We start from the raw sequence: 26,738 nt of genomic DNA, 5'->3' as shown, positions 1-26,738 counted from the left end.
AGTTCTGTTTTGTTTTTTTAACTGAAGTCTAAAAAGGACGTGTATACAAATATCTGGTGGACATCTGCTGATTACAACTAATACTAAAAAAAAGTGCCAGGTCCCTAACAACACTTCTTTAAAGCCCCCCCCCCAAAAAGTGAGGTGGATTCTACTACTTCAAAAGAGAATGTGGTCATTTTTTTCTCAAATAATTAACAGAAGTCTATTGTACTTGATCAGAGAGGAGCCCGGAATGGACTGATCTTACCAATTCAAAAATTGATTCTAAAAAATACTACAGATATGTATAAAAATATACAGATAAAGGTGGTATCAACCCTCACTCAAAAAGCACTGTAATTTATGCAACCTTCCCTGTGGTACACAGAGTTCATCTGTACAGAGTAAGTGATGGAGAGCCTGCCTCTATCAGTCAGTGAGAACAGTAAGCTCTTGTCCTCTATGCAGTGTATGGAGTCTTCCTCACACCATAACTGAGTTGCTGTTTCTAAGGAGTAAGCCCAATGGTCAGCAACCGCATAGTAGTAGGATGGAAAAAAACAGAATCTAGGAAGCACAGTAGTTCTGAACTCATTGTGGCACACATTCTCCTTCTTCAGTTAAGATAACAGCTTCACTGCAAAGCTATGGCTCTTGCTAGGTGTGAGGTCCAGTAAGCCTCATGTACAAATCACGCGTCTTATTAGATTGTGGTGAAGCTCAATCAGTTTCCTTAGTGTTACACAGTGATGTAATAAATACTCAGTCTGGAGAGCCCGGATTCAACACAACACCTGAGCTCAGTCTCCAATAGCAGTAAGATTTTGAATACATCAATTAAAGCACGGTTACCTTGCTTCTTCATCTACTAAATACTGACAATAATGTCTCAATGTTTTTGGACTTTAAATGACAGTGCTTGTTACACAGTAGGCCCTCGAAATGGAGCTAAGTCTGACTTATATTGCTAAGATCGACCATCACCTGTATCTCAGGACACTCAACACCAACATAACCAGACTGGTTTAGTTTCTTCCCCACCCCTCACTCGTGCTTTTGTCCACAGCAGCAGCTTCATCTCTTCCCCTAAACTTTAGAATGCACACAGGTTTCCTAAGGAATATGAGGACAAACACAGAAAAACTAAAATGTTGTGGTTTAGCCAGACATGACATACAACTATGTTTTCAAACACCGTTTCACTTCTAAATTAATGAGGAAAGTGACCCAGGTGTGCAATTTATACTGCTCCCATACAGAAAGCAGTACAGTCAGTGAGTCTCCTGCTTCCGGGGACCACTCCTTTCTAAGGACGGAGGAAGCTGACCTACTCAGTCCCATTTTGTTTTGAGATAAATTTTCATCATCCTCCAACGTAGAACAAAAAACTGCAACCAGGACGTTGCCTTCCGAGGTGCACAGTCACTCTTGCATCTAAAGTCTCTGAGGAAAGTGGCCCTACTGCGTAACTGAATGTAAGTAAGCGACTGTCCTTTGTTCTTTAATAACTCCTCAGTTCAAGAAAAGTTTAGGTCCAACTCACGGAGAAAGCAATCTTGCCTGGGTTTCAGAACTGTGTCTTAGGCCAGCTACCTCACAATGCACACAAATTCAGAGAGATATACCGCACCGACTAGTAAATTGTTCCTCATACACAAATAGAGACAGCCAGAGTTTACAGATATGTAGATATCACATTTAGCAACAAATAATAACACTCTTCACTCCTTCTGGGAAAGCTCAGAAGTGATACAGTAATATACACTACTAGTTTATCAAACAACTATTAGCTTAAAGACCTACAGTTTTCATAATTCCCTCAAAGGATTATATTTGCTTAAGTTATCCAAAATGAAAGGAACTATTCATATTTAGATATTTGTCTGTTTACTTATTCTCTATTCTTTAACAGAATCAACTGCTGGGTGAAAGGAAACTCATGTCATGATTCTCTGTTCTCAACCTCTCTCTATCCTTATCCACTCCAAATAAAATCCCTGAAGGCTTAAGGTCATTGTAATAACTGAACATGCTCAATGTTTCAAAGGTACTATGTTTGCTTAGTACAGTCTAACAGCTGCTTTCTAAGTAGATTACTTCGTTCATTCAACTATAACCCAGAGTTCAAAGCCAATGAATAATAAGCACACAGTATAACTGAAATCTATATCTATCTTTATCTTTCCATCTGTCTTTCTCCTTTTAATTGTCTTTTTTTGTTCTCCTTTAAATAACGAGAGTTGGAGACATAGCTCAGCGTTTAAGAGCCTTTGCTGCTCTTCCAGGAGACCTGAGTTCAGATTCCAACACATATACCAGCACCAGACACTATCACATCATGGCACACTGTTCAACTCAGTGTGTATGAAGTGACACAATACAGAAAGCATTATTCTGTACACTGCAAGAAACAGAGAGGAATTAAAACATTTGTGTCATGCTGTATCTTATAATCTTCTAGAGAGCAACAAGACTAGCTAGCTAGACTGTAAGGCAGAATGTATGAAAGGTCATCAAGAGTGTTAAATCATACACAAGTGGATTTCATAACAATAGGTTAAGAAATAGACTGACTACATGGTTAGGGAGAAGGGTATTTGGGACTAAAAGCTGAGGCCTTTGAAACATCAAAGGAGAGAACACACAACAAAGATAATTTAGCACAGTACAATTTCACTGTGACTGGGACAATCATAGCAAGGATACATCTAACAAGCAGAGCAATAAGAATATCAACAGATACATTAGCAGTTGTGCTAAAATATGAAGAGAAATCATTACCCTTACACTAAACACCCTTTTAAGAACATAAAATTTTCTTAACCTTTGGCAATACAAAATTTCAAAAGAAACAAAAAACACGACTAAAAAGACATGAAACAATGAAGTATTTTTAACCCATAAACATTTTTCCTATTACTTGAAAATAACTAAAATACATGAATAGCACGAACTAATTCTTGAACAAAAGTTTAAGCCTGCACTATTCAGTATAATAACCACTGTAGCTACTCAAAATTAGTAATTAAGTGTGAAAAACTAGGCTATAAAGATTTAGTATGAAAAATAAATTAATTTTCATAATTATGTTGAAACATTTTAATGTACAGAGTTAAAAACATAAACACATAAATTTACGTCTTTTTTATGTGACCCATAGAAACTTTCAAGTTGCCTTCATGATTTACTTTTGTGGCTTACACAACTTTAAAAACTAACATTAGTATTCTTCAGATTTCTATGCTTCCTTCATGTTACCAAGGTAAGTATGATGGCTATTCTTGGTTGTTAACTTGACAACATCTGGAATTAACTAAAACCACTAAAACCGAAAAGTGGCAAGACACACCTGTGAGGGATTTTTGCGGAATGTGAAGTGTGACGATCTCTTCTAATCCAGCTCTTTGAGGTAAATGGGAAGACTCACCTTTAATCTGAGCCACACCCTCTGCTGGAAGCCTATAAGAGAACAGGGAAGAAGGAAGCTTTTGCTCTTTGCCTGCTTGCCCTCATCTTGCTAGCAAGTCCATCCCTTCACTGGCATGAGAGACCCTCCTACTTTGGGATTCCAGCACACACTGAAAAACAACTGAGACATAAAGTCTCTTGGCTGAACAACTACTGGATTCTTGGCCCTTCCGTTCATAGGCAGCCATCACTGGATTAGCTGGACTGCAGCCTGTAAGTCATTCAAACTGTCTTTCGATATATAAAGAGAAAGATTCATTCTTTAAGTTTTGTTACCCTTGTGAATCCTAACATAGATTTTGATACCAGAAGTGGTTCTAGAGCAACGGAAGTGTTAAGGATGAATCTTTTAAGCATCTGAATAGGCTTTCCAATTTCCTAACACCAACAGTTACTGATGCTTGGAGAATACTGAAAGCCTATGGTGCGAACTATTTTTACAAACTTAAGGAGACAAATGCATCTGATTAGACTAATTCACCGATTGTGAAAGGCAATGAATTTGGTGATTCTGTATATAAAATGTTTGACAACTTGCAGAAAAATAAGGAAAATGATGATGCTAGTGGGTTGCTCCTAGCATCTCTGGATAAACTGACAAAGGAAAAGAATCATCAACTTCTAGTTCATCTCAGGATGCCGCATCTCAGGACAAGAATGAACTCAATGATAAAACTGTCGGGGCTTCAAATGTGCGTAAACAGTCTAAAGGTTTCTAAGTATGCCCTAGAAGAGAATCTTCTCTACAGTCGTCACAGAGTTCAAATTGCAGAAAATACAACTAAATATAAGATTGGCTGAGTTACAGCAAAAGTTCAAGTCCCAGTCTTGGAGAATGTTGGTGGTTTAGGGCATTTATTGGTAAAGAATGGGATCTTGTAACTTGGGATGGGGATGTATGGGAATTTTAAGCTGAGAACTTTGAACCCTCGGATTCTCAAGGGTTTATCTCACCTGAGGAAGTTGTCTCTCCACCCTTAGCAGAAGATGTACTCCCACCTCCCACTGTCTAAAATATTGCCCTTTTTACCTTTGACTGAGAAAATTAATCTCTCATTGTCTCCTAAACCAACAGTGACTTTCTCTGTAGGAGGTGCCAGGCAAGACAATACTGATGTCCCTCAGGGCCCACCAACAGTTGCCTCTAGATCTAACCAAACTTAGTTAAGATAAAGCAGGCTCCTAGAGGGGAGATAGAAAGTTTAGTCCATGAGGAGGTGTGCTATACTACTAAATAACTTAATGCGCTTTCTAATTCATTCAAGCAAAGTCTGGGGGAAATGTGTGAGAATGAGTTTTAAGGGCGCGGGATAACGGTGAAAGGAACATAAACTAGATCAGGTTGAATTTATTGATAGGGGCTCACTGAGTGAAGATTCTAAGTTTAATATGAAAGTTTCCACACTTAAAAAAGGTGATCAAAGTTTGCCTGAATGGTTAGCTGAAGTTAAACATAGAAGGGGCTATGGACTTCCTCCCCAAGACTAAGAAAAGTCACTGAAGCCAGTCATGTGTCAGGGGTGTCCCTGAACAGAGGCCTAGAGAGGCCAATGCATGAAGCTGTGAAGGTGAAGTCTCGATTACATTGGAGAACCCAAGATATCAGAGATGCCAGAATTATGGGATACATGCCAAAGAGAGCTGCTAACAGGGAATGGGACCAGCCCAAGAGAAAGAAGACTGTTGTAGTCAACTAAGCTGAATGGAGTTGGAGATCTGAAGAGCATTTTGACATCAGACATGAAGATGCAGAGTTTAGAGTTTGCTCAGTTGGTTTCAGTCTTGTTTTGGTATAGTATATTTCCTCACTGTGTTCCCTTCCCTACATTTGGAACATTAATCTATATCCTGTGCCATTATATGTTGAAAGTATGCGAGGTTTTTTACTTTGATTTTATAGGGGATTACAGTCAAGAGCTTGCATGCATCTCAGAAGAGACTTTGAATAATGTTTTAAAATGTTGTTGAGACTATGATAGGCTGTGAGGACTTTTTAAGTAGGACTGAATGTATTTTGCATTATGATACTGTTGCAAGCTTATGAGGACCACAGAGTGGAATGTGGTCAGTTTGAATATAATTGGCCCCCATAAGCTCATAGGGGGTGGCACTATTAGAAAGCACGGCTTTGCTGGAGTGGCCTTGTTGGAGAAGTGTGTCACTCTGGAGGTCGGCTTTAAGGTTTCCTATGCCCAGTATTACAGACCACTTTCTGTTCCCTTCTGATCAAGATGTAGCCAGCACTATGTCTGCCTGTACATTGCCACGCTCCCTGCCATGATGATAATGGATGGAACCTCTGAACTGTAAGTGATCCACCCAAAAAAAATGTGTCCCCTCAGAAGAGTTGCTGTGATCATGGTGTTTCTTCACAAAAATAGAACCGTAAAGGTAGGAATCTTGGCTCATAAACCAATTTCCAGACTTGAGAGTTTGTAGACCCAGAATTCCTTGAATGAAGGGATGACCACGTCCCGTCCATTCACCCCACCCTCCCACCCCCGCATCCAAGGACCTTGTTAAAATACTGTGGTATATAACAATAGCCCCCACAGGCTTATATACTTGAATGCTTAGTCATCAGGGAATGGCACTACTTAGTAGGTGTGTGAGTAGATATGGTCTTGTTAGAGAAGTATGTCACTGAGGGTGGGCTTTGAGGTGGCAAAACGCCCAAGCCAGGTCTAGTGTTTCTCTTCTTCCTGCTGCCTGCCGATGCGGATGTAGAACTCTCAGCTACTTCGTTCTCCAACACCATGTCTGCCTGCACGCTGCCATGCTCCCATCATGATGATAATGGACTAAACCTCTGAAACTGTAAGCCAGACACAATTAAAAGCTTTCTCTTCTAAGAGTTGCTGTGGAACTGGACAGTGGTAGTGCACGCCTTTAGTCCCAGCATTTGGGAGGCAGAGGTAGATGGATCTCAGTGAGTTTGAAGCCAGTTTGGTCTACAAAGTGAGTTCCAGGACAGCCAAGACTTACACAGAGAAACCCTATCTTGAAAAACCAAAAAAGGAAAAAATAAATAAATAAAGTTGCCATAGTCATAGTGCCTCATCTCTTCACAGCAACAAAACACTAAGATAAGTATCTAAAAGTTTTACTGTTAGCCTTTCTCCAGTCCTTCCCCACAGGCACGTACAGCCCTCCCTGTACAAGGGTAACTGAACAGTGGGGGAAAGATAACAATCAGACTTCCCAGGGTCTACTAGATGCTGGTTCTAAATTGATGCTGATTCTGGAGACCCCAAAAAACATTGTGGACCTCCAATTAAAGCAGATATGTGCTTATGGAATCCAACAGATTGTTTCAGCTTAAATCCAACTTACAATAGGTTCAGTGAGTCCCTGATCTCATCCTATGGCTATTTCCCCAGTCCCAGAATGTATAATTGAGACAGTTCTACTTAGAAGTTGGCAGAATTCTCACAATAATCAACTGATCATAAAATCTTAACAAGAATCTTCCTAACACCTGTGTGTCAATGTCTTGATACTGAAGAAGTGAAGAGATCTGCCAAAAGACGTGTCCCTTTCCTATTTCCCTTTGAACAAATACAAAAAAGTCAATGAACTGAGTACAATCGTGCACAGCCCTAGCCCACTATTCAGGAAACTGAGACAGGATAATTCCAAATTTGAGAGGTCAGTGCTACATAATGAGATTATTCCTCAAAAATAAACAAAGAAATTAAATAAGTAAATAGATAAAAATGAACTAAGAGCATTTCTGGATATATTTACCAAATGGCATCATTTGGGCACTATTGGCTGATATCACAAGATAATATTAAATAGTAACTCTTCAGTAATAAACACATGATCCAAGTAAGAGTGGAGTAATGAATAACATCAGAGGATGACAGCTGCATAAGAGATCCTGGAAAGCCACCATCAGGTACCAGCAGTGAAATTAGGGCTCTACAAAAAAGGATGCTGTGGGAAAAGAAACGGACTTGCAGCCGGTAGAAATTCAAAAGAGTCTGGAAAAAAAACAATTATTTCTGTAGAAAATGGAGACTGCTGTCATTGGAAATAGTACAAGGAAAAGAAATGGTAACAGGGTTTCGGGTGCAGTTGCCAGCACCAAGCACCTGTCACCAAGCCTCAGAAAATTGAGGAAAGCAAGGCCTCTCTGGTCACAGCCTGACGGAAGGGTGCCAAATCTGTTAGGATCAAGAATAAGGATAATGTGAAGTTCAAGGTTTGATGCAGCAGGTATCTTTACAACCTGGTCATCACAGAAAGGAGAAGGCCGCCTGGTCCCTGGTCTGATCTGACAGTGAAGAAGATGAAATGAACAAGACCTCTGCTTTTAACTATTAAATTTCCTAAGAAGTCAAAAAGAAAGAAAGGGAAGGAGGGATAGAGAAAAATGTTAATAAAGGAAACTTGGCTATGAATTTAGAAAAGGCTTCTTAGTTGTTTAAAATGTTAAAACAATTTACCATATGATCCAGCAGTTCCGTTCCTGGATGCATATCCAGAAGATTTAAAAATAACGTCCACAACAAAACTTGCTCATGAATGTCCAGAGCATTTATTAGTCATGATGGCCAAAAAGCAGAAAACCTAAAAGCTAATGGACTGATAAGCACATGACATTTCCATAACAAAGTATTATTCAGCAATAAAAAGGAAGGAGACCTCATACATGCTACAACATGGAAGACCGTGGAGACATGGCAAGTAAAAGAAGCTGGTTATAAAAGAACATGGCAATGACAGATGTTAGTTACATGTCACATCTATAATTTCGGCCTCCAAGACACTGGAGTAGTGAGGGCATGATGATGCCACATTCCAGGACAGCCTGGACTGCAGAGTCAAACTGTGAAGACCAAAGAGGAGCCAGGCAGAGTGGTGCATGCCTTTAGTCCAGTGGTTCTCAACCTGTTGGTCACAGCCACTGGGCAGGGGGTGTCATTTATCAGATACCATGAATATCAGATATTTACAGTTATGAAGTGGCAACAATAGTTTTTTTGGAGTCACCACAACATAAGGAACTGTATCAAAGATCTCAGAATCAGGAAAGCTGAGAATCATTGCTTAATCCCAGTATTCAACAGGACATAGACAGATGGATTGAGTTTGAGGCCAAGGTAGTCTACAGAACAAGTTCCAGGGCAGCAAGGAATACATAGTAATCTACTGCCTCAAAAACTACAACAAAAAAGCAAGGGTGAAGGGGGAGAAAAGATCACAGCATAGAAACCCATTTATAAGCTGAAATCTAGACTAGAGTTATAGGTTAATGATTGTCTATAACTAGGCAATAGATGATGCAGAGTGATCAGTAATGGACCCAAGGTTTCTTTGTGTGTGCTGGGGGGGTGGGGGGTAAAAATATCTTAACATCAATCCATGGTGATGGCTGCACAACTCTATGAAAATACTAATAACCACTACAATGTATACTTTCAATGGGTAAACTTTACAGTATATGAATAACATTTCAATACACCTCTTTTCAAAACGGAAGTGTGGGCATCACAAACTACTGTTCGATGTATAGATAGTGAGAATAATTTAAGTTTGACTAAAAATAATAGTTTGATTATATTATAGCCAAAGACAGAAGGACATGACAATGCTATCTACTATGAGAAGCCAAAAGCAATATCTAATGCTAATTTCATTTATATTTGCCTTGAATTTGTTTCTCCTAGTACTGGAGAATGAACCAGGGCCTCACACATGCTGGACAAATGTCCCACTACTGAGCCATATAGCCAGTGCTCGTATTTATTTTCAGACAGAATGTCAGCTACCCAAGCAGCCCTTGGATTTGCTACCCTGCCTCAGTTTCCTGAGCAGTCGGGATCAGAGACTTGCGCCACCAGTGCTCGCTCTCATATTTTTAAAGATAAACTAAAATTATACTAATCAGTCGGGTGGTGGTAGTGCACACCTTTAATCCCAGCCTGGTTTACAGAGCGAGTTCCAGGACAGTCTCCAAAGCTACAGAGAAACTCTGTCTCAAAAGAAAACAAACAAACAAACAAAAAAATCAGCTGAAATTATATTACTCAATAAAATGACAAAGACTACTAGAAAAAAAGCTGTCATAGTTAAGGCTGCATCAGAGAAGTAGGACCTGAAGGTAGAAGACCAACTTCCCTTACGAGAGCCTTGCTCTGTTGCTTGATTTCTTTAAACTTCATGACTACATAACGTGAGTGACAGACTACAGAATGGCTGTGTGGAGCAGAAGGAAACCATGCACTCTTAAAGAGGTTAAAGGCACCAGCTTCCTTGACACTGACACACTCTGTGCCTCTGAGCACTCAAAACAGGTTTTCTCGTCTAAGGTGTTAAAAAACATAAGGAAAAGGCTAACTTCCTGTGTCTTTTTATTATGAACAAAATATCTACTTCTAGAAAGACAGATGATACACTTGGCGCTGCAGACACAAATATAAACACTGGGAATTATTTCAGACAGGATACTGAGCACTCACCGTTCGAGACTATTATTAGTATTTACCTATAATTATCACGAAAGTTTTCTCACATCTGTACTTAACTCCCCTTCTAATGGACATTCTGAGTAAAGGCTTCATGATCTATTTGGTTAGTTTAAATACATATACACAAAATACAAGTCCATCACAGAAATTCATTAATCTGTAAACATTAAGAATAAACTTCAGCCGGGCAGTGATAGCACACGCATTTAATCCCAGCACTCGGGAGGCAGAAGCAGGCAGATCTCATGAATTCAAGGCCAGCCTGGTCTACAAGAGCAAGTTCCAGGATAGGCTCCAAAGCTACAGAGAAACCCTGTCTCGAAAAACAAAAACCAAATAGACAAAAGAAACTAGAATAAAAACCCAATAATAAATACTAGCACGGAATAAATATCTTTCAATATTTTAACTCTTTGCACATTTATTGACGGAAGGGAGCATATAGATGGAGGACAGGGGATAACTTGAGTTTTTTCCTTCTATCATGTGGTTCCTGGGATCTACCTGAGGCAAGCAATGAGAGCCTTGACCTTTTGAACCCGTGCCACCAGTCTTAATCTGTAAACTTAACAGTAAGGTAATTTCAGGAAGAATGTTTCTCCTTCGGCTGTCAGCTTTTCCTTGCTGCCCTGCACAGCAGCTTTTACATAAACATGCTTTTCTACATCATGGTCACAATTGTCAAAGGCAAATTTTGTAATAATCAAGAAAGATATGTAAAACCAAAGTTAGATGCCAAGATTGCAACATCCATATTAAAATCCCTGTACCAGGAAACTCTTTTTCTTCTTCAAATTATGCATAGTTTTCCTTTTTACCACCACTGAACATCCCTGAAAGATCAGGCAGAAAATGATGCTAACTGTTTCAACTTTATTTTCTCACAGTGACTATGCTCTTTGCCGAACAGCGCCTGGGGAAGCAGGTTGGTCCTGTCTCAGCACCAGGTCTCACTGCTTCACCCATGTTTCTCTGCTTTCCATTCTCCGTTGGAGGGTGGAGTACCCAAGAGGCACTATTCTCATATCCTGCCTTTCCTCATCTCTGTCTCTCAAGCCCCTGAATCTTATTTAAAAATAATGGAAGTAAAGAAGGTCAGCCAGTAAAAGTGCTCACCACCAAACCTGAGGACCTAAGTTCAGGCCTCAGCACTCACATCATGGAAGGAGAGAACTGACTCCTCTCCACATGCACACAGACATATGCTAAATTAAAAGATGCAATGTTTTTAGTAGTAAGCAAGGAACAAAAACCAGAAATAGAAAAGAAAAAAAAAAGGAACTGTAACACCAGGGCCAGCATGTTTCTCAGCCCTCTCTATGCACAAAGCTCAGACAATAATAGAGTCTCCCCATCTCATAATATACTGTTTCAAGACTTTGGCTCTCCCAGCCTTGTTTACCCAAAACAAAATCTCACACCTGCAACTCAAGTCCAATATAAGAGACTGATGAAACTGAAAGAAAGTACCATCTGAAGGGCTAGAAATATGAGAAGACACCTCATCGTCTAAATGCAGTCCCCATCAGCCGTAACAAACAGCTAGGTGTCCGGGTCCCTTTAAAGTTTCAGAGTAATGCTTGTCACTTGAACATTAGCATTCTAAAGGTGCATGCAGTGAAAGATTGTGCAAATCTTACCTAACTATCTTAAGCCGCTAACAACTATGAGTCAGTCTAGCTGACAGAAGTTAAAAGCAAGGTCCTGGTTTTCAATCTCACACATGAGCAATGTTTTCTCGACTAAATAGTAAAAATCAAGAAATTAGCTAGTGAACCAGGCACATGCCTTTGATTCCAGACCTTGGGAGACAGAAGCAAGTGGATCCCTATTTCTACAGAGCTAGTTCCAGGACATTCAGGCAACACAGACAAACCGTCTCCAAATAAATAAATAAATAGAAAAAATAAAAAAGAAAAAGAAACAAACTTCCCTTGAAAACTAGAAAGTCTCCAAGTTGCTAACTAGTCTTTGATTTGAAAAGTGTAGTTTGACACTGAAGACTACTATGAGCTACAAATCGGTCTATCTTCCTTAATGACTTTTTATTTTGAGACAGGGTCCACCTATGCAATACTGGCTGGCCTGGAACTCGCTATGTAAACTAAGCTGGTCTTACTGAACTCAGTGATCTGCCTGCTGGGCACCTAGTCAAATTTCCTTCCAATAGGTCACCACAAGCACTTACTGACAAAATTCTAACCAAAATTACCATGCACTTTCTCTATTTTGAGCAAAAGGTATTCCAAAGAACCTGTGTATATGTTGATACTCACTTAATCATTTATATATCTGGATGTGGATAAAAATATTGATTTCATTACAGCAAGTAAAAAGTATTTAAAATATACTTATTTAGACTTGGTATAAATGCCTCAAACAAAAAAATTATAATCAATTTTTAAATAATATTAAAAGACCATTATTATTTTACAGGCAAATTTTACATAAGAATCATTACTTGTAAAAAATAAATTTAAGAATGACCCAAAGATTAAGACAATATAAAATGCCTAAAATGTTTAATGTAATCCCAGGACTCCAGAGGCAAAGGTAGGTGGACCTCTGTAAGTTCAAGGCCAGACAGGTCTACATAATAAGTAAGTTCCAGGACAGCCAGGGCTACAAAGACCCTGTCTCAAAAAAAAAAAAAAAGGATTTAAATATAAACTCCTAGTTCCTGCTTTTAAATACTAACTTGACATTTGTGAGTGAAGATCAGAAATTGCAATTAACAAACTAGAAAGCTAAAAAGTCTTTGCCAGTAACTAGCTGCTGTCTGCTGAATTTCAAGGAAACCTATTGTTCATGACATTTTTAAAAGTGAACTCATCTATCCTCTCATCTCAGCATTTTCTCAATTTCCCATTACAATGAACAATGAAACTCAGCGGTCAAGTCTTCCAGACCAATAACCTCAGAATTTATTTTTAACTCCTGACTCCACAAATATTCCCCTTCAGTCCAGTCCAAAAGCCCTGCCAGCTTTTCACTCACAGCCTTCAAATCTGTGCCTTTCATCCCGTTTTCACATTCCCCTTCCTGACTTATAACATCATCTGCGATCTCCCAGGAAGGCTTCTTATGTCTCTCCAAGTCACCTTGGAACATCCTGTTTAGCAATCCAGTTAGTGCAGACCGCTCTTAGATCCCCACCCGAATTTTTACAGGCCTCTTTTGTTCTTTATTAACTAACTTTCCTCTAAGTCTCAATGCCTAGCCCCTTCTTTGCCCTCTTTAGGCCCCTCTAGTTGAGATAGGGCAACTTGCTCTCTGCCTCTCGGGGAACACAGGACTCTGGCTGTCCCTTCTCCCTACACCAGGGCATGCTTCTCCATCGGCTCATGGATATCAGCACCTGTCTAGCACAGGCCATCTCCACAGAAATCTTCCTGCTCCAGCCCCTTTTCCTTTGTTCCTCTGAACAACTAATTCAATCTGCAACTTTATAATCTCACAGTTATCATGCTATTGTCTTCACTGTTTTCTGAATGTAGGCCTTTTCCATCCAAGGTTCTGGAGACAAGACTATCTGATGTACCTGAGGTTTTAAGAGTCCCTTTAGGAACAGCAGCACCCTAACAAATGCCTGCCTCTTTCATCTACATGTCCTTAACCTGAACATCAAGGTTATTAAAAAACAAAAACATAATTTGCGTTAAACTCTTTAATATCAACATCTTTTTAATGTTGTCTGACAGGGTAATACAAAAATTAAAACACTTTAAACTACACTCCTCGAATTTACTCCATCCTAAAGAACCTCTATCAAGAATTAACAAGTTGTTTTTAAGGAAAATCCTGAAAAAATATGAAAAGTTCCCAATTTCTGGTATTTTATACTAGCATTACAGATCTCTGAAACCTAATAAATGGATTGCCTAGAACTGACTGCCTGGTTTAACTAACCAAAGCATACAGCACACACTGAAGCTCCACGCAAAGTTCTTCTTCAGCAGCTATCATGAGGTCTTCAGAGCTAAAAAACTACCCTCAAATTTTTAAAAATTCCTTTCAAATGACTCCACAAAGTGCTTAGAAAGCATGACCCTTCCCTGTAAGATGCAAATCAGCTTCCCCCTTTACATACCCTGCAGTCTAAACTAGCTAGTCACTGAAGGAAAAAGTTAACTTGCAAAAATATTTCCCATTCAGCTATCACTTTGGACTCCTAGTTTCGGGCAAGTTCCAAAAGCCTACACGAACTGAAGTCTCGGGTGCAACAGAAAGGAATCGTTTCCGATTGCTTAAACAATTTCACACAACAGCACATACATTTTAACTTTTGAAAAATCTCAGTTCTCCAGTTAGCTCAGCTTCTCTCAGCAGCAAAGGGCTTTTGGGTCCTCACTCTTCCTTCTCACAGAATAAGGGAACGAGATATTTTGCCAGAATCTGCAAGTACACTGTCAAATAAGCTGTCATTAAATACCACATAAACATCTCCACAAATAGATCCATTTAAACGCTGGATACTCAGTATATCAAACACTTCAATAACACAGACTTTTCAACCCAGATAGATACCCGGGCAAAAGACAGTGACAGATATTGATACATTTTAAATAATCCTAAAAGGTTATCCACTTGTACTCTAAAAATTAACAAGTAATGAATGCAATGACACCTCAAAATTAAACTTAAATGACGAGTCAGGGACAATTAGCACTTAACTTAGTATTTGATACAATGATATTACAGTCTCAACCAAACGTTGAATCCACTTCCAAGTTACCTTTTGATTAAAACAAATTATATGGTGACAGATTGGCGACGTCAAAACAGGAAGGTTAAGAGATAACACATTAGACCACTTATCCAATTGAAGACAATGCACTTAGAGATGCAACTGCTGGGATATCTATCTGGGGTATTTCTCAGCTTTTACCAGCGCCTAGTAGAGCGAGGAAGAAATGCTAGCTTGTCTCCAGCATGAATGTGGGTTACCAAGCAAGTCCATCCCCAGATTAAGAAATACTTTGTATAGTCACACGGGCAAAAAGAAATATTAGGAGCCTGGGACACTTAGTATCTCTGTTTAGAGTACAGAACCATGATAACCTAGGCTAACTAAAATAACCTCCCTCATTCCAGAAGACACATACTCGGCAACTGTACATCATGGTTTATTAATCAAGTTTTGTCCTCCTTATTCAAAGGGATGGGCAAGCGAACGCTTCCGTCGCTTTTTGACCTGGAGGCACAGGAGCGCTTGAAAAGACAGCGAGAAGAAAACGAGTTTCAAATTCAACCAGCCAAATAAAACTAATATTCTCTCAATTCAAGGTTAATGAGGCTGGGGGATGGGGGTACGGACATGGGAGGAGAAAAGGGAGATGCTTCGTCTCGACTCAAGACAGGTTTTGCCCTTTTCCATTACCTCTGCTGGTTCTATCAGGTCTGTTAGTTTAAGGTCCTGGTATTTCGAGGTTTCTTATCTTAATGGTGAGGTGAAGAAAGGGTGTAAAATAAAATCGATACTCACTGCTAACTTTCATGCTACCGAAAGCTGAAGGCTGCTGCACTGGCTTGCAGCTCTCCGCAAAAGAGGTGGTTCTCGGTCGCCCCGACATGACGGCTCTTCTTGAATCACCTTTTCCTTCCTTAATCCTTTTCTTCCTTTTGTTTTATATTAGGGTGCTACGTTAATGATAAATGCAGCATTAAGTTTTCCCGCAAGAAATAGAAAGAAAAAAAAAAGACTCCGTCCTCTTGGCTTTTCACTCCTTTTGTATAGCTATTTAAAAAAAAAAAAATGAGAGCGATGTATTTCTCCTTCAAGACAGATCAGTACGGATATTTAACACATAGATGATTTAGGGCTGGGGGGAAAATACAATTCTTTCGCCTCCCTTTCCTGGGAGGGGAGAAAAAGGGTGGAGTGGAATCCTTAAAAAAAAATATATATATATATATATATATATATCACGTGAACGAGGGCAAATACTTGATTGAAAATAAGTACTCTGAGTATTATATTTTCCTCGGGGATTTTTTTCCGAGTCAATGAAGAAGGGAAGCGGCGGAAGGATCACGAGCCTCACGCTTGAAGAGAAGGGGGATGGGAAGGAGGGAGGAGATGGCTCGGAGATGCGACTGCAAACGCTGCGGCTCCGGCAGCAGCGGGATCCGGCGGACTGACGGCGGCGGCCGGGTGAACCGGAGGGCAGCGGAGTCGCGAGTCAGCGGCGGGCGGTGGCGGCGACTCCTCTCCTCATTGCGCCAGGAGCAGCTGCAGGCGGTGGCTGGATCCAGCGGCCATGGCGGCGGCGGCGGCGGAGGCAGCTCGCTTCAGACCCCAGGCAGCGGCTCCTTGACTGCTCCCCATACGCCGGGGACATGGGAACCCGGCAACCGCTTCCGTCCCTCGGGGTCCCCTCCCCCGTCCGCGGCCCCGGCACGGCCGGCCTCCGCCCCTCGCTTCTGCTCAGCGGCTGCTCAGGAAGTGTCCGCGCTGTGCCCCGAGCCCGAAGCCCTGTCAGCGGCTGCAAGGCCGGCTCCTCCTCACTGCCTTCCTTCCTTTGTCACTCGGCCCTGGCGGCGACGACGGCGGCAGCACAAGTCCGCATTCGGCCGGGTCGGGGGCTGCTCTGTGCGAGGCGCGCCGTCTGCGCAGCCGCCTAGCCCTTCCCCACTCCCCCTCCCCCTTCCTACTCGTTCTCCGCCTCCTTCCTCCCCCACCCAGCCTTACACCGCCCAGCGCCCCGCCGCCCGCGTAACAGGCGTCTGGGAATCGCCCGCCGAGCCCGCGCCCGCCAGCTTCGGCTGGTAAGCCGAAGCTCAAACCGGAACCAATCAAAGACGTCGTTGGCTTGCGGCTCCTGCCGGAAAAAGCCGAGCGGCCTGAATAACCAATGAGAAAGCGCTGCCAGGAGACCACGCCCCAGCAACGAGGAATGCCGAAGGCAGCCGAAGCGAAGGAAGGTGGAATCGCCTCGGTCCGTGGCTGGCTGGAGAAGAGATTCGACAATAGCAACAGTGGCCAATCAGAGCGGCCGGCCCGCAGGGAAAAGCCTGAAGAGTTAAGGACGGCGAAACTCCCGAGTCGCGGGAGGAATTGCACGGCTGGGCCCCACGCCCGTCTCCTCATTGGCTAGACAACTCCGCTGGGCGTGTACCTTTCTCTGTGATTGGTGAAGGGACAGGGGCTTCCGAGGACATCCCGCCAGTCAGAACTTCCCTTCCCTCTTTGAGGTGGGGAGAAGAAGAAAGCGGAGGGAGGGCGTCTATAAACTGCCATCTCATTGGTCTGCTGTGTCGAACTGAAGCGCGGTGGGAGGGGGGTTAAGGGGTGCGCCATAGCGAGAAAGGAGGGTGTAGGGGGCCCGTGGCGGCAGCCAATGGGTGCTCCCTGCCGTGTCATCGCAAGACCTAGCTGCAGTGGGATTGGCCTCGGGTCGTCCCTGGAGCGGGCGGACGGCCTGACTGGTCGGCCGGCGTCTGCTCCCCGACAGGACGCTCGTGCCGTCTGTGCAGCCGGTGTGAAAGTGCTGCGGTCGGCGGGCTGCACTCGGAGCGCTTGAGCGGGGCGAGGGACCGTCCCCATCTCCGAGCTCGGCGGGGCGCGCCTCCGCGCGTGCTGAGCATCTGAGCTCCTCTTCTCCCCCCCCAAAGGCTTAGGGCCCCCGTGGCTTGGGGGTCGAACCCTCTGACGCCCAAATAGGAACAAAGCGTCCAGAAAGGCAGCGCCTCTGGGCAGCTGCACCCGCCCATCGCGGGGGGACCGCTGCTAACACGGGCCCTTTGCGGCAGGCAGCCAGGCCCGACCTTCTGGAAACGCCCCCGAGAGATGAGCTCATGCTAGATGCGCGCGCTCCTTGGGCGCGACTGCCCAGCTCAAAAGCAACCCCGAAAACAGGTGAGGGGAAATGTCAGACCCAGTTACCCCGAAGCCTCCGAGGAAGCACGAGTCAGAATGCTCGTAGCAGGTTTTCGTCTATTAGGTGTTCTGCACACTGCTGCTTAAGTAGGTTTCACACATAGTCCAGCCTCCATTGTTCTACAAGGGAACAATTGCCTTGGTCCGTCCGAGAGCTGTGTGGTATGGCTACAATGACTGGAGTCAGTTAAGAGTGGACACTCGCAACCCCGATTGGAATCCCGTGATGCTTGTAATATCCACCTGCATAGTCATCTCTTTCTGTTGAGATGCTATCTCCAGAAAGCACGTGTAAAAGTACACGTACTTGATCAGATTACCTAGCTGTTGCTTTTAAATCTGATGAGGGACTTGGGTCAGAACAAAGTAAGCTTTGATGGGAGACAGTAAAGGTCTGGATAGTGTTTGCAGACTCTGATGTCTACAGAGGCTTGACAACGCGGATGAATGAGACTGGCCTGGTAGAAGACAATGGGAATGTTAGGCGATGTGGAAACGGGTGTATCCATCTATGCCCTTCAGGAGAGCAGCTGCTCAGCTTTAGCAGATTTTTGCCTTATAGAAACGTTGGTCCACCATTGAGATAATCGTGTGCTACTTTTTTGTTACCAAAACCATAACATTGGGTTTTTCTATGAGATCTTTAAATCTTAAGTGTTGGCCACCGTAATGTCAAAAACCGTGTAGACCAAAGGAAAATCCCAGAAAACATGTGCCCAAGAGACAATTTGTAAAGTCATCCCTTGGCATAGTTTTGATAGTCCAAGAGCGGTAGAGGCTCTTGCTCTTCACAATTAAAATAGAATATAAGGTCACTGGATGCCATGGGGGAGGGTAAAGAATGTTGCCAAGCAAATGCCTTGCTTGGCAACTTTCTCATTTGAATGGTGCCTCTCCGTACTATTATGAAAAAAAAGACCTTTGCCACTGTTCCTAAAATGCTTCTATGCAAAACTTTAAATCCTTCCTACCTAATTATACCAACAGCAAAGTAAATAACAAATGCTTAGTTTATAGAAACTGGCAGCATGGCTATTCTTATATATAGAACTAGTACAAAAATAGTCTACCTTAAGGTTAGGATTAGTAACTTTTCTGTTCCCTTCAGATATTTTTAACTCGTGAGTTTTAAATCTGCCCAAGGTTTCCCTTTTCACAGGGAAGAAAAAAAAAATACACATTCCAGTCCACAAATAGGACTTGGGGGAAGAAAAGTTTACTTAATAAAACAGGGACTGACCGGGTGTGGTGACACACACTTTTAATCCTAGTTCTGCAGAGGCAGGTAGCTCTCTGAGTTCAAGACCAGCCTTGTCTACATAATGAGTTCCAGGCGGGGGTGGAAGGGCATGGACACCACAGAAATATTGAAACTTAACATTCAGCCATGGTTTTCTGAATCTTAACACCTCTTACTTTACCTTCCTATATGGTGGGAACTTCTGGACATAGTATTAGTGTGCCCAGATAATGCTTTCAAATATTTTTGTATGTACTATCTCACATTAAAAAAAAAATTACAGTGATGGGCATGCCAGGGAAACACTCTACCACTGAGCTACACACCCAGCCTGCCACTTAAATAGTGTTATTTTCAGATTGAGTCAACCGAGGTCTTGAATAGCTCATTTTTCCAAGATCCACAGAATTAACCGAGCAGAACCAGTATTCACATCCCTTGTTCTTAGCCTCTACAGTTCTCTACTCCACAACTTTCTCCTGACACAGTCCCCACATCTCCTAGGGTCTGGCAAAGGCACTAACTTTACAAGTCTGATTACCTAAATTCTATCCCCAGGATCCACCTGACAGTGGAAGGAGAAGACCAAGTCCATGACATTACCCTCTGGCCTCCACATGAGTACACCATGACACTCACCACTCCCAATAATAATAATAAAGGACAGGTCTCTTACTAAACCAAGAGCTCACCAATATGGCTAAACTGGCTGACCATTGACCTCTGAGAATCCACCTGCCTGTCCCCCAGCTCTGGGGTCATAAACACCCCAGCTTTAATGTGGGTTCTAGAAATCTGAACTTGGGTCCTCATGCTTGTACTTTACCCACTGAGTCAGATAGATCCTCAACCCTAGAATACCTAATTTTATTTTCTTAATTATTTTATGATTCAGTGTGTATGGGTGTTTCCTCTGTATGCTTGTCTGTGCTTGGTGCCCACAGATCTGCCATCAGATCATCTGGAACTGGAGTTACTGACAGTTGTGAGCTGCCATGTAGGTGCTGGGTCCTCTGGAAGAGCAGTCAGTGTTTTGGGTTTTTTGTTTTGTTTTGTTTTCTAGACAGGGTTTTTCTGTGTATCAGTCCTAGCTGTCCTGGAACTAGCTCTTGTAGACCAAGTGGCCTCCAACTCACAGAGATCCGCAGAGTACTGAGATTAAAGGTGTACACTACCACCACCCAGCACAGCCAGTATCCTTAATCACTTAACCAACTCTCCAGCCCCCAAATACCTGATTTTGAAACTTTCTGTTTGTACTCAGGTGGTGATGGTGCACTCCTTTAATTTCAGTACTTGGGAGACAGGTAGAAGGATCCCTGTGAGTTCGAGGCCAACCCTATCTACAAAGCAAGTTTCAGGACAGCCAGGACTATTACACAGAGAAACCCTATCTCAAAAAATGGGAAGAAAAAAAAAAGACAACAAAGGATTGGAAGGAAGTATGTCACTGGGGTCGATTTTTAGGTTACAGAATCCCAAGCCAAGCCCAGTGGCTCTCTCCATTCCTGCTGCCTATGGATCTAGATGGAGAAATCTTCGGCTCCTTCTCCACCATGCTCATGATGAGAATGAACTAAACCTCTGAAACTGTAAGCCAGCCCTAGTTAAATGCTTTCCTTTATAAGAATTGTCATAGTCATGGTGTCTTTTCACAGCAATATAACACGATGACAATGACATTCTCAACAGGGATGATTATTAAATTAAAATATCATTCAACTGAAAAATGTTGAAGATGTTCTACATCATGCAACATCAAATATTCCACCAAGATTTAATTCTTGAGACTTATTTATGTAGTTGTATGATGAGGATTGCACTAGTGAAAGACAGGACAATGATGTGGGAGACTGCTCTTGTATATTGAAAATATTTGTCACTTGTATTGGTTTAATAAAATGCTGATTGACCACTAGCCAGGAAGGAAATATAGGCAGAGTAACCAGACCTAGGAAATTCTGGGAAGAGGAAAGGCAGAGAGTCCATCACCAGCCAGACACAGAGGAAGTAAGATGAATATGTTTTACTAAGAAAAGGTACCAAGCCATGTGACTAAATTTAGACAAGAATTATGGGTGAATTTAAATCATAAGAACTAGTTAATAATAAGCCTGAGCAATAGGCCAAACAGTTAATATAATTAAAGGCATTATATTAAAGGTATTAAATATATGGTATTAAAGGCATGAACTACCCAGCTTGTTTACTTATTTTATATACCCATATACCTGAGGTCATGTAAAATTTTCTCAAGCAAAAAAGGATCACAAATAGAACAATCTTAAGCAGCCTTGCTGAAATTAATACAGCTGAAAAGGAGATTTTCAAACCTATAACTTTCATGTCCTTCCCCTAGCAATTCTATTTTAGAAAATTATCCAAAATTAACAAAATACTGAAGTCCATTTGATGATCATTTATTCAGCTCTCACCATCTTTGTAGGATACCATGATATGCATTAAAAGCACAGAAGTATTACAATGAATGAAAACCATCCAGATACAGATTATAGTTCTTTTACAGTGATGGAGCAAGCACAAAGGACTGGGAGGGTCCCAGAGGCTTGTTCCCAAGTTATAATTAAAACTGATAGTCTCCAGGGCTAAGTACATGTGCTATTAGGGTTGACCTCTCTCCCTCTCCCTCTCTCCCTCTCAATATGCTTTTACTACATAGCCTTGGCTATCCTGGAACTCAACATGAGCCCAAGTTGCCCTCTATCTCACACAGATCTGTTGCTGCTGCCTCTGCCTTCCTAGTGTTAGGAATAAAGGTATGATGACCACATCCAGTCTATTTTTGTCTTAAGAAGTGAACCCTCCACCCCCATAAAAAATGTATTTCCAATAATCAGCTAACTCTAGGCACTGGTACCCTCATTCCTTAGTCTAAGGACCAGGTGTTATTTGATGCATAGTACAACTATCCTAAGGTTAGGATGAATCTGTAAGATTTTAGACAATTCTGAAGTCATCTGACAATTCCAAACCCTCTCAGCCTCTGTGCCTCAGTGCTTCCCCTCCTCCCCTGGGAACCAAGGACCTACAACTACACATGCACATACTCAGTTCCTGAACAATACCCACATACGTATGTTTTGACTCAGTCCCCTGGGAAACAGGGTCAAAATGACCTCTTACCTCATCTGATCTGACAATAGTTCTCCAATCAATTATTGGTATTAGCCCTTTTCGAACAAGCCAATCATAATGGTCAAGGAACAACCCCTCTTGTTTCTATGGGGCCTTCTCCTTTAAAAGTAGACTGTACCAGCTAGTTGGGGTCTCTTGGCTTCCCGAATGCTGAGGGACCCTGTCATGACAGAATTAATAAAATCCTCATGCTTTTGCATCGGCTGTGGTATGTGAGGTGGTCTCTGGGGGCGACTCCTTCTCGGTTTGGATACTAGAGTCCAACAAATCCACAGTCTCAGAGGAGACTTAGACCCAGTGTCCTGGGTTTTGTTTTGTTTTCTGTTTTCAATAGTACATTGTTTATGAAATACAAGGGTATTTTTTTAACTAAACCGACTTACTCAGCTTGTTAAAATAATTTCTATGAACTAAATATAGAATACAGACTTACTAGTGTGTCAGGAGCAAACAATAGCACAGGAGACACCAATTCTTGGTAAGAAGCATTTCATCAGTTATTAGCAAAAAATAAATTCATGATCAAATATAGCAAATGGGCTTGAAGTTTTTTAAAAACTCTTGATTTACAAGATATAGTTGTATATATTCCTGGGGAGCAAGTGACAATTTTATATGGAGTGAGTAAATCAGGCTGTTGAACTTATGGCCTCACATATTCATCATTTTTATGTTACAAGAACTCCCCTCTTGATCCTGAGATGTACCATCTTCAATTCAATAATTGAATTTATCAAATTCAATAAGCTCTGCAGTAGACCTCAAAAAAAAATGGGGTTGGAGAGATTGATTAAGAGCACTAACTACTCTTCCAGAGGTCTTGAGTTGAATTCCCAGCAACCACAACCATCTTTGTTGGTATCTTATTCCCTTTTCTTGTGTGCTTGAAAACAAAACAGGATATATATATATATATATATATATATATATATATATATATATATATATATATATATCCAGGTCATTTTGAGTACCCCGTGGCAGCCATCTGTAACTCCAGTTCCGGGGTATCCCTTACCTCTTCTGACCTCTGAGAGCTTCTGCATGTACATGGTACAGACATACACTCCGGCACAAATACACATAAAATAAATATTTCTTTTAAATCCTACCCAATGAAGCTTTCGCTCCTTGATTATCATCTCATCACCCTCCTAAGAAAAGGGTTTTTGCTGGGCGGTGGTGGCACACGCCTTTAATCCCAGCACCCAGGAGGCAGAGACAGGCGGGTCTTTGAGTTCGAGGCCAGCCTGGTCTACAAGAGCTAGTTCCAGGACAGGCTTCAAAGCTACAGAGAAACCCTGTCTCAAAAATAAAAAATAAAAAAAAGGGCTTTGTTGTTGTTGTTGTTGTTGTTTTGAGACAGGAATTCATGTAGCTGAGGCTGCGCTTAATCTTACTTTGTAGCCAGGAATGGCCCTGGGTGCCTATCCTCCTGTATCTACCTCCCAAATGCTGGTATTAGAGGTATGTGCCACCATGCCAGGCTAAGAAAAGCTTTTGAAATATGAACTTACCATCCACCATCATTGAAGTAAAAGTGTACCCTAAGCTGGGATGAGTTAGAGGTGTAAGCTGTGCTAGTAGGAAGCTTTCATGCACCAAAATGTTTGAAGGGACCACCTGAGACTCTGTGAAAGTTCTCGGGGAGGGATGGCAGAATAAAAAAGAAGTGGGTTTGCTGGATGGGGGTGCACACCTTTAATCCCAGCACTTGGGAGGCAGAGGCAGGTGGATCTCTAGAGGTCAGCCTGGTCTACAGAGTTCCAGGAGAGCCAAGAACTACACAGAGAAAAAAAATAACAAAACAAAAATTCTGACACGCTAATATTTATGGTGAGAGATACCATGGAACATATATGTGGCAGTCAGAAGACTTGTTTGAAGTCTACTTTATTAGATATAAGGTTAACCGTGCATGGCTTCTATTCTCTTGTTAGTGTCCATCTTTTGATATTAATCTGGGTTATCTTTGCTAGCTAAGTATGTTTCTTGGAGACAGTTGGTTCTTGTTTTATTTTTTTTTAATCCAATCCCTCAGAGTTTTTTGGGTGAGTTAAAGCCATTTACATTTAAGATTATAGAAAGGGTTTTTGCTATTTCCTATAGATTTGTGCATTTCTTTTCCTTCTGTGTTAGTTTTCAGAGTTTTCAGGTTTGTTGTGTTATGTGTAGTTATTCTTCCTGAATCTACTTGGTTTTTTTCTCTTTGTAACAGCTTTGGCTGTCCTGGAACTAGCTCTGTAGACCAGGCTGGCCTCGAACTCACAGAGACCTACCTGTCTCTGCTTCCCAGTGCTGGGATTAAAGGCATGCGCCACCACCTCCTGGAAAATAATGATGTTTTGAGCTTCATTTATCTTTTCATTTTGTGTATATCTTATGTTAATCCAAGGACTAAAGGGTCATACTATTAGTTTAAATAAGGATTATTTTCCAGAACAATACAGGAGGAAAGAACATACAAGGGGGAAAAAAAAAGTTATGTGGTGACAGAAATCTATGCATCACAAAAACAGACATTTGGTAGTTTGAGATCATGGAGCAAGTAAAATCAGGTCCAACAGGAAGTAAAGAAAACAGTTTTAGCTATTTATTACTTCATTGAGTAAATTAAGATGGATTATATCTGTATTAAGCATCCATTAAAAATAAATGTAACATCCTATCACTCTGAAGGCAGAAGCCAGCCTGTTTTACACAGCAAGTTCCAGACTAACCAGAACTACAGAGTGAGACCTTATCTGAAAAATAAACAAACAAAAGTGTAACTCAAAAATGCCTCTATGAGACAGTGCTGGAGAGAAACAAAATCCAGGGGCTAGAGAGATGGCTCAGTGTTTAACATTGCTTGTTGTCCTTCCAGAAAACCCAAGTTCAGCTCCCAGCACCCACATCCAGCCCCTCAAAACCAACATGCTCTTTGAGCCAGCAAGGGCACCTGCGTGCATGTTCATATATACAGTCTTAAACGTGTTTACCTAAATTAACAATAAATATTTTAAATGATGTAAATTGGAATAATTTTGTTTCTAAACTCATGTACAACCTTTTTAAATATGTTAGTGTGTTATAAAAATACTAATAAGTTTGTACTAACAGGGTTGTAACTCGTGCAAAAATCAGTTGCTTGAGCGGAGGGCCCTTCTATCTGAAGTGAGGCTAAGGATTTGGAGATGAAGAAAGGGGAAATAAGTCATGCTTCAGTTCCAGCCTGCCAGACAAAGGCCTGCCTTAGGAAAGCCCTAGGGGCCGGAGCTGTCAGAGCAATTAAGGACAGTGCGTGTCTGTTCATCTGATTTCAGAAGAACCAGTTTTGCTGAAACAGAAGACTGATAGTGGCGAATAATGGGAGATAAGGTGTGGAGGGTGCTTTGGGGTCAGACCTGAGGGAGCTTGGAGTGCCACACCAAGAAACCTGGGCTCCGTGCCGCAGACTAGAGGATGATGGGAGGTATTTTACAGACAAGGCTTTGTCGTGAGAAAGCCTCTGAAGCAGCATGCATTTCATCTTGTTGGTGAAAATATTCCTCCGGCTAAGACAACATCGCGCTTGCTCATGCTTCTTAGAACCAACAAAGTGTGCCCAAGTGGAAAAGCAATGGATGCACCCCAGTAGAAGGGGAAGAGGGTTGACACATTGCCACTGTAAGGAGATTGGCTGCGTCACACTTCCTTGGACAAAGCCTTGGACAGACCGTGGAAATAACGTCCAAAGGAGGGAGACAAATCATTTTCATTTTTTATGCTTTCTCGCGTTTTTTGTTCCTAAAGGTATAATCATGGGTTTTACTGCTTGATTAGTGGCTAGGTTATTTTGAAGTAATTTGATTTCATTTTACCCTATTACTGTTCTTTGTTTTTCTTGGGAGGAGGGGTTTGGGACGGGGTTTCTGTATGGAACAGTACTGACTGTCTGAACTTGCTCTGTAGACCAGGCTGGCTTTGAACTCACAGAGATCCACCTGCCTCTGCCTCTCCAATGCTGGGATTAAAGTCATGTACCACCACACCTGGCTTGTTTCATATTTTTTTAAAAGAGATTTTTTTAAAAATGAGAGAACAAAGGGCTAGAGAGATGGCTCAGCAGTTAAGAACATTGGCTACTCTTCCAGAGGACCCAGGTTCAATTTCCAGCACCCACGTGGCAGCTCACAACTGTCTGTAACTCCAATTCCAGAAGGTCTGACATCCTCACACAGACATACATGCAGACAAAACACCAATCAATGCTCATAAAATAAATAAATCTTTTTTTTTGTAAAATAAGAGCACAAATATTTTCACCTTGAATCAAATCAATGAATTTACATGAATTCAATATAATAAGTGTTAATTGAATACTAGAAACACACTTTTTAAAATAAATTCTAGGCAATTTGACTTTATTTTTATGTATATTCAGATATAAAAACAAGTGTGGGCCTGAGACAGTCTTATACTTCAAGCAAGATGTGGTGGTGCATGCCTTAAATCCCAGCACTAGGGAGACACAGGCAGGTGGATCTGTGAGTTGGCCTACATAGTGAGTTTCAGG

The 26,738-nt window shown here is 41.7% G+C and overlaps 1 protein-coding gene across 2 annotated transcripts in view; it reads right to left on the bottom strand.

Annotated features, from left to right (window-relative positions):
* Gsk3b (glycogen synthase kinase 3 beta) overlaps positions 1 to 15,996 on the bottom strand; it is a 138,827-nt gene extending 122,831 nt beyond the window's left edge. For both annotated transcript variants that reach the window (XM_085685634.2, XM_048422883.3), the window contains exon 1: positions 15,412 to 15,996. In XM_085685634.2, coding sequence (XP_085541760.1) covers positions 15,412 to 15,499 — 88 coding nt within the window. In that variant the 5' untranslated portion in view covers positions 15,500 to 15,996. The remainder of the gene's footprint in view (positions 1 to 15,411) is intronic.
* Between the last annotated feature and the right edge of the window lie 10,742 nt (positions 15,997 to 26,738).

This window comes from Myodes glareolus, chromosome 2 (assembly GCF_982192425.1).
Source record: "Myodes glareolus chromosome 2, mMyoGla1.1, whole genome shotgun sequence".
Taxonomy (NCBI): domain Eukaryota; kingdom Metazoa; phylum Chordata; class Mammalia; order Rodentia; family Cricetidae; genus Myodes; species Myodes glareolus.
This window is presented reverse-complemented; position numbering and strand designations above follow the sequence as displayed.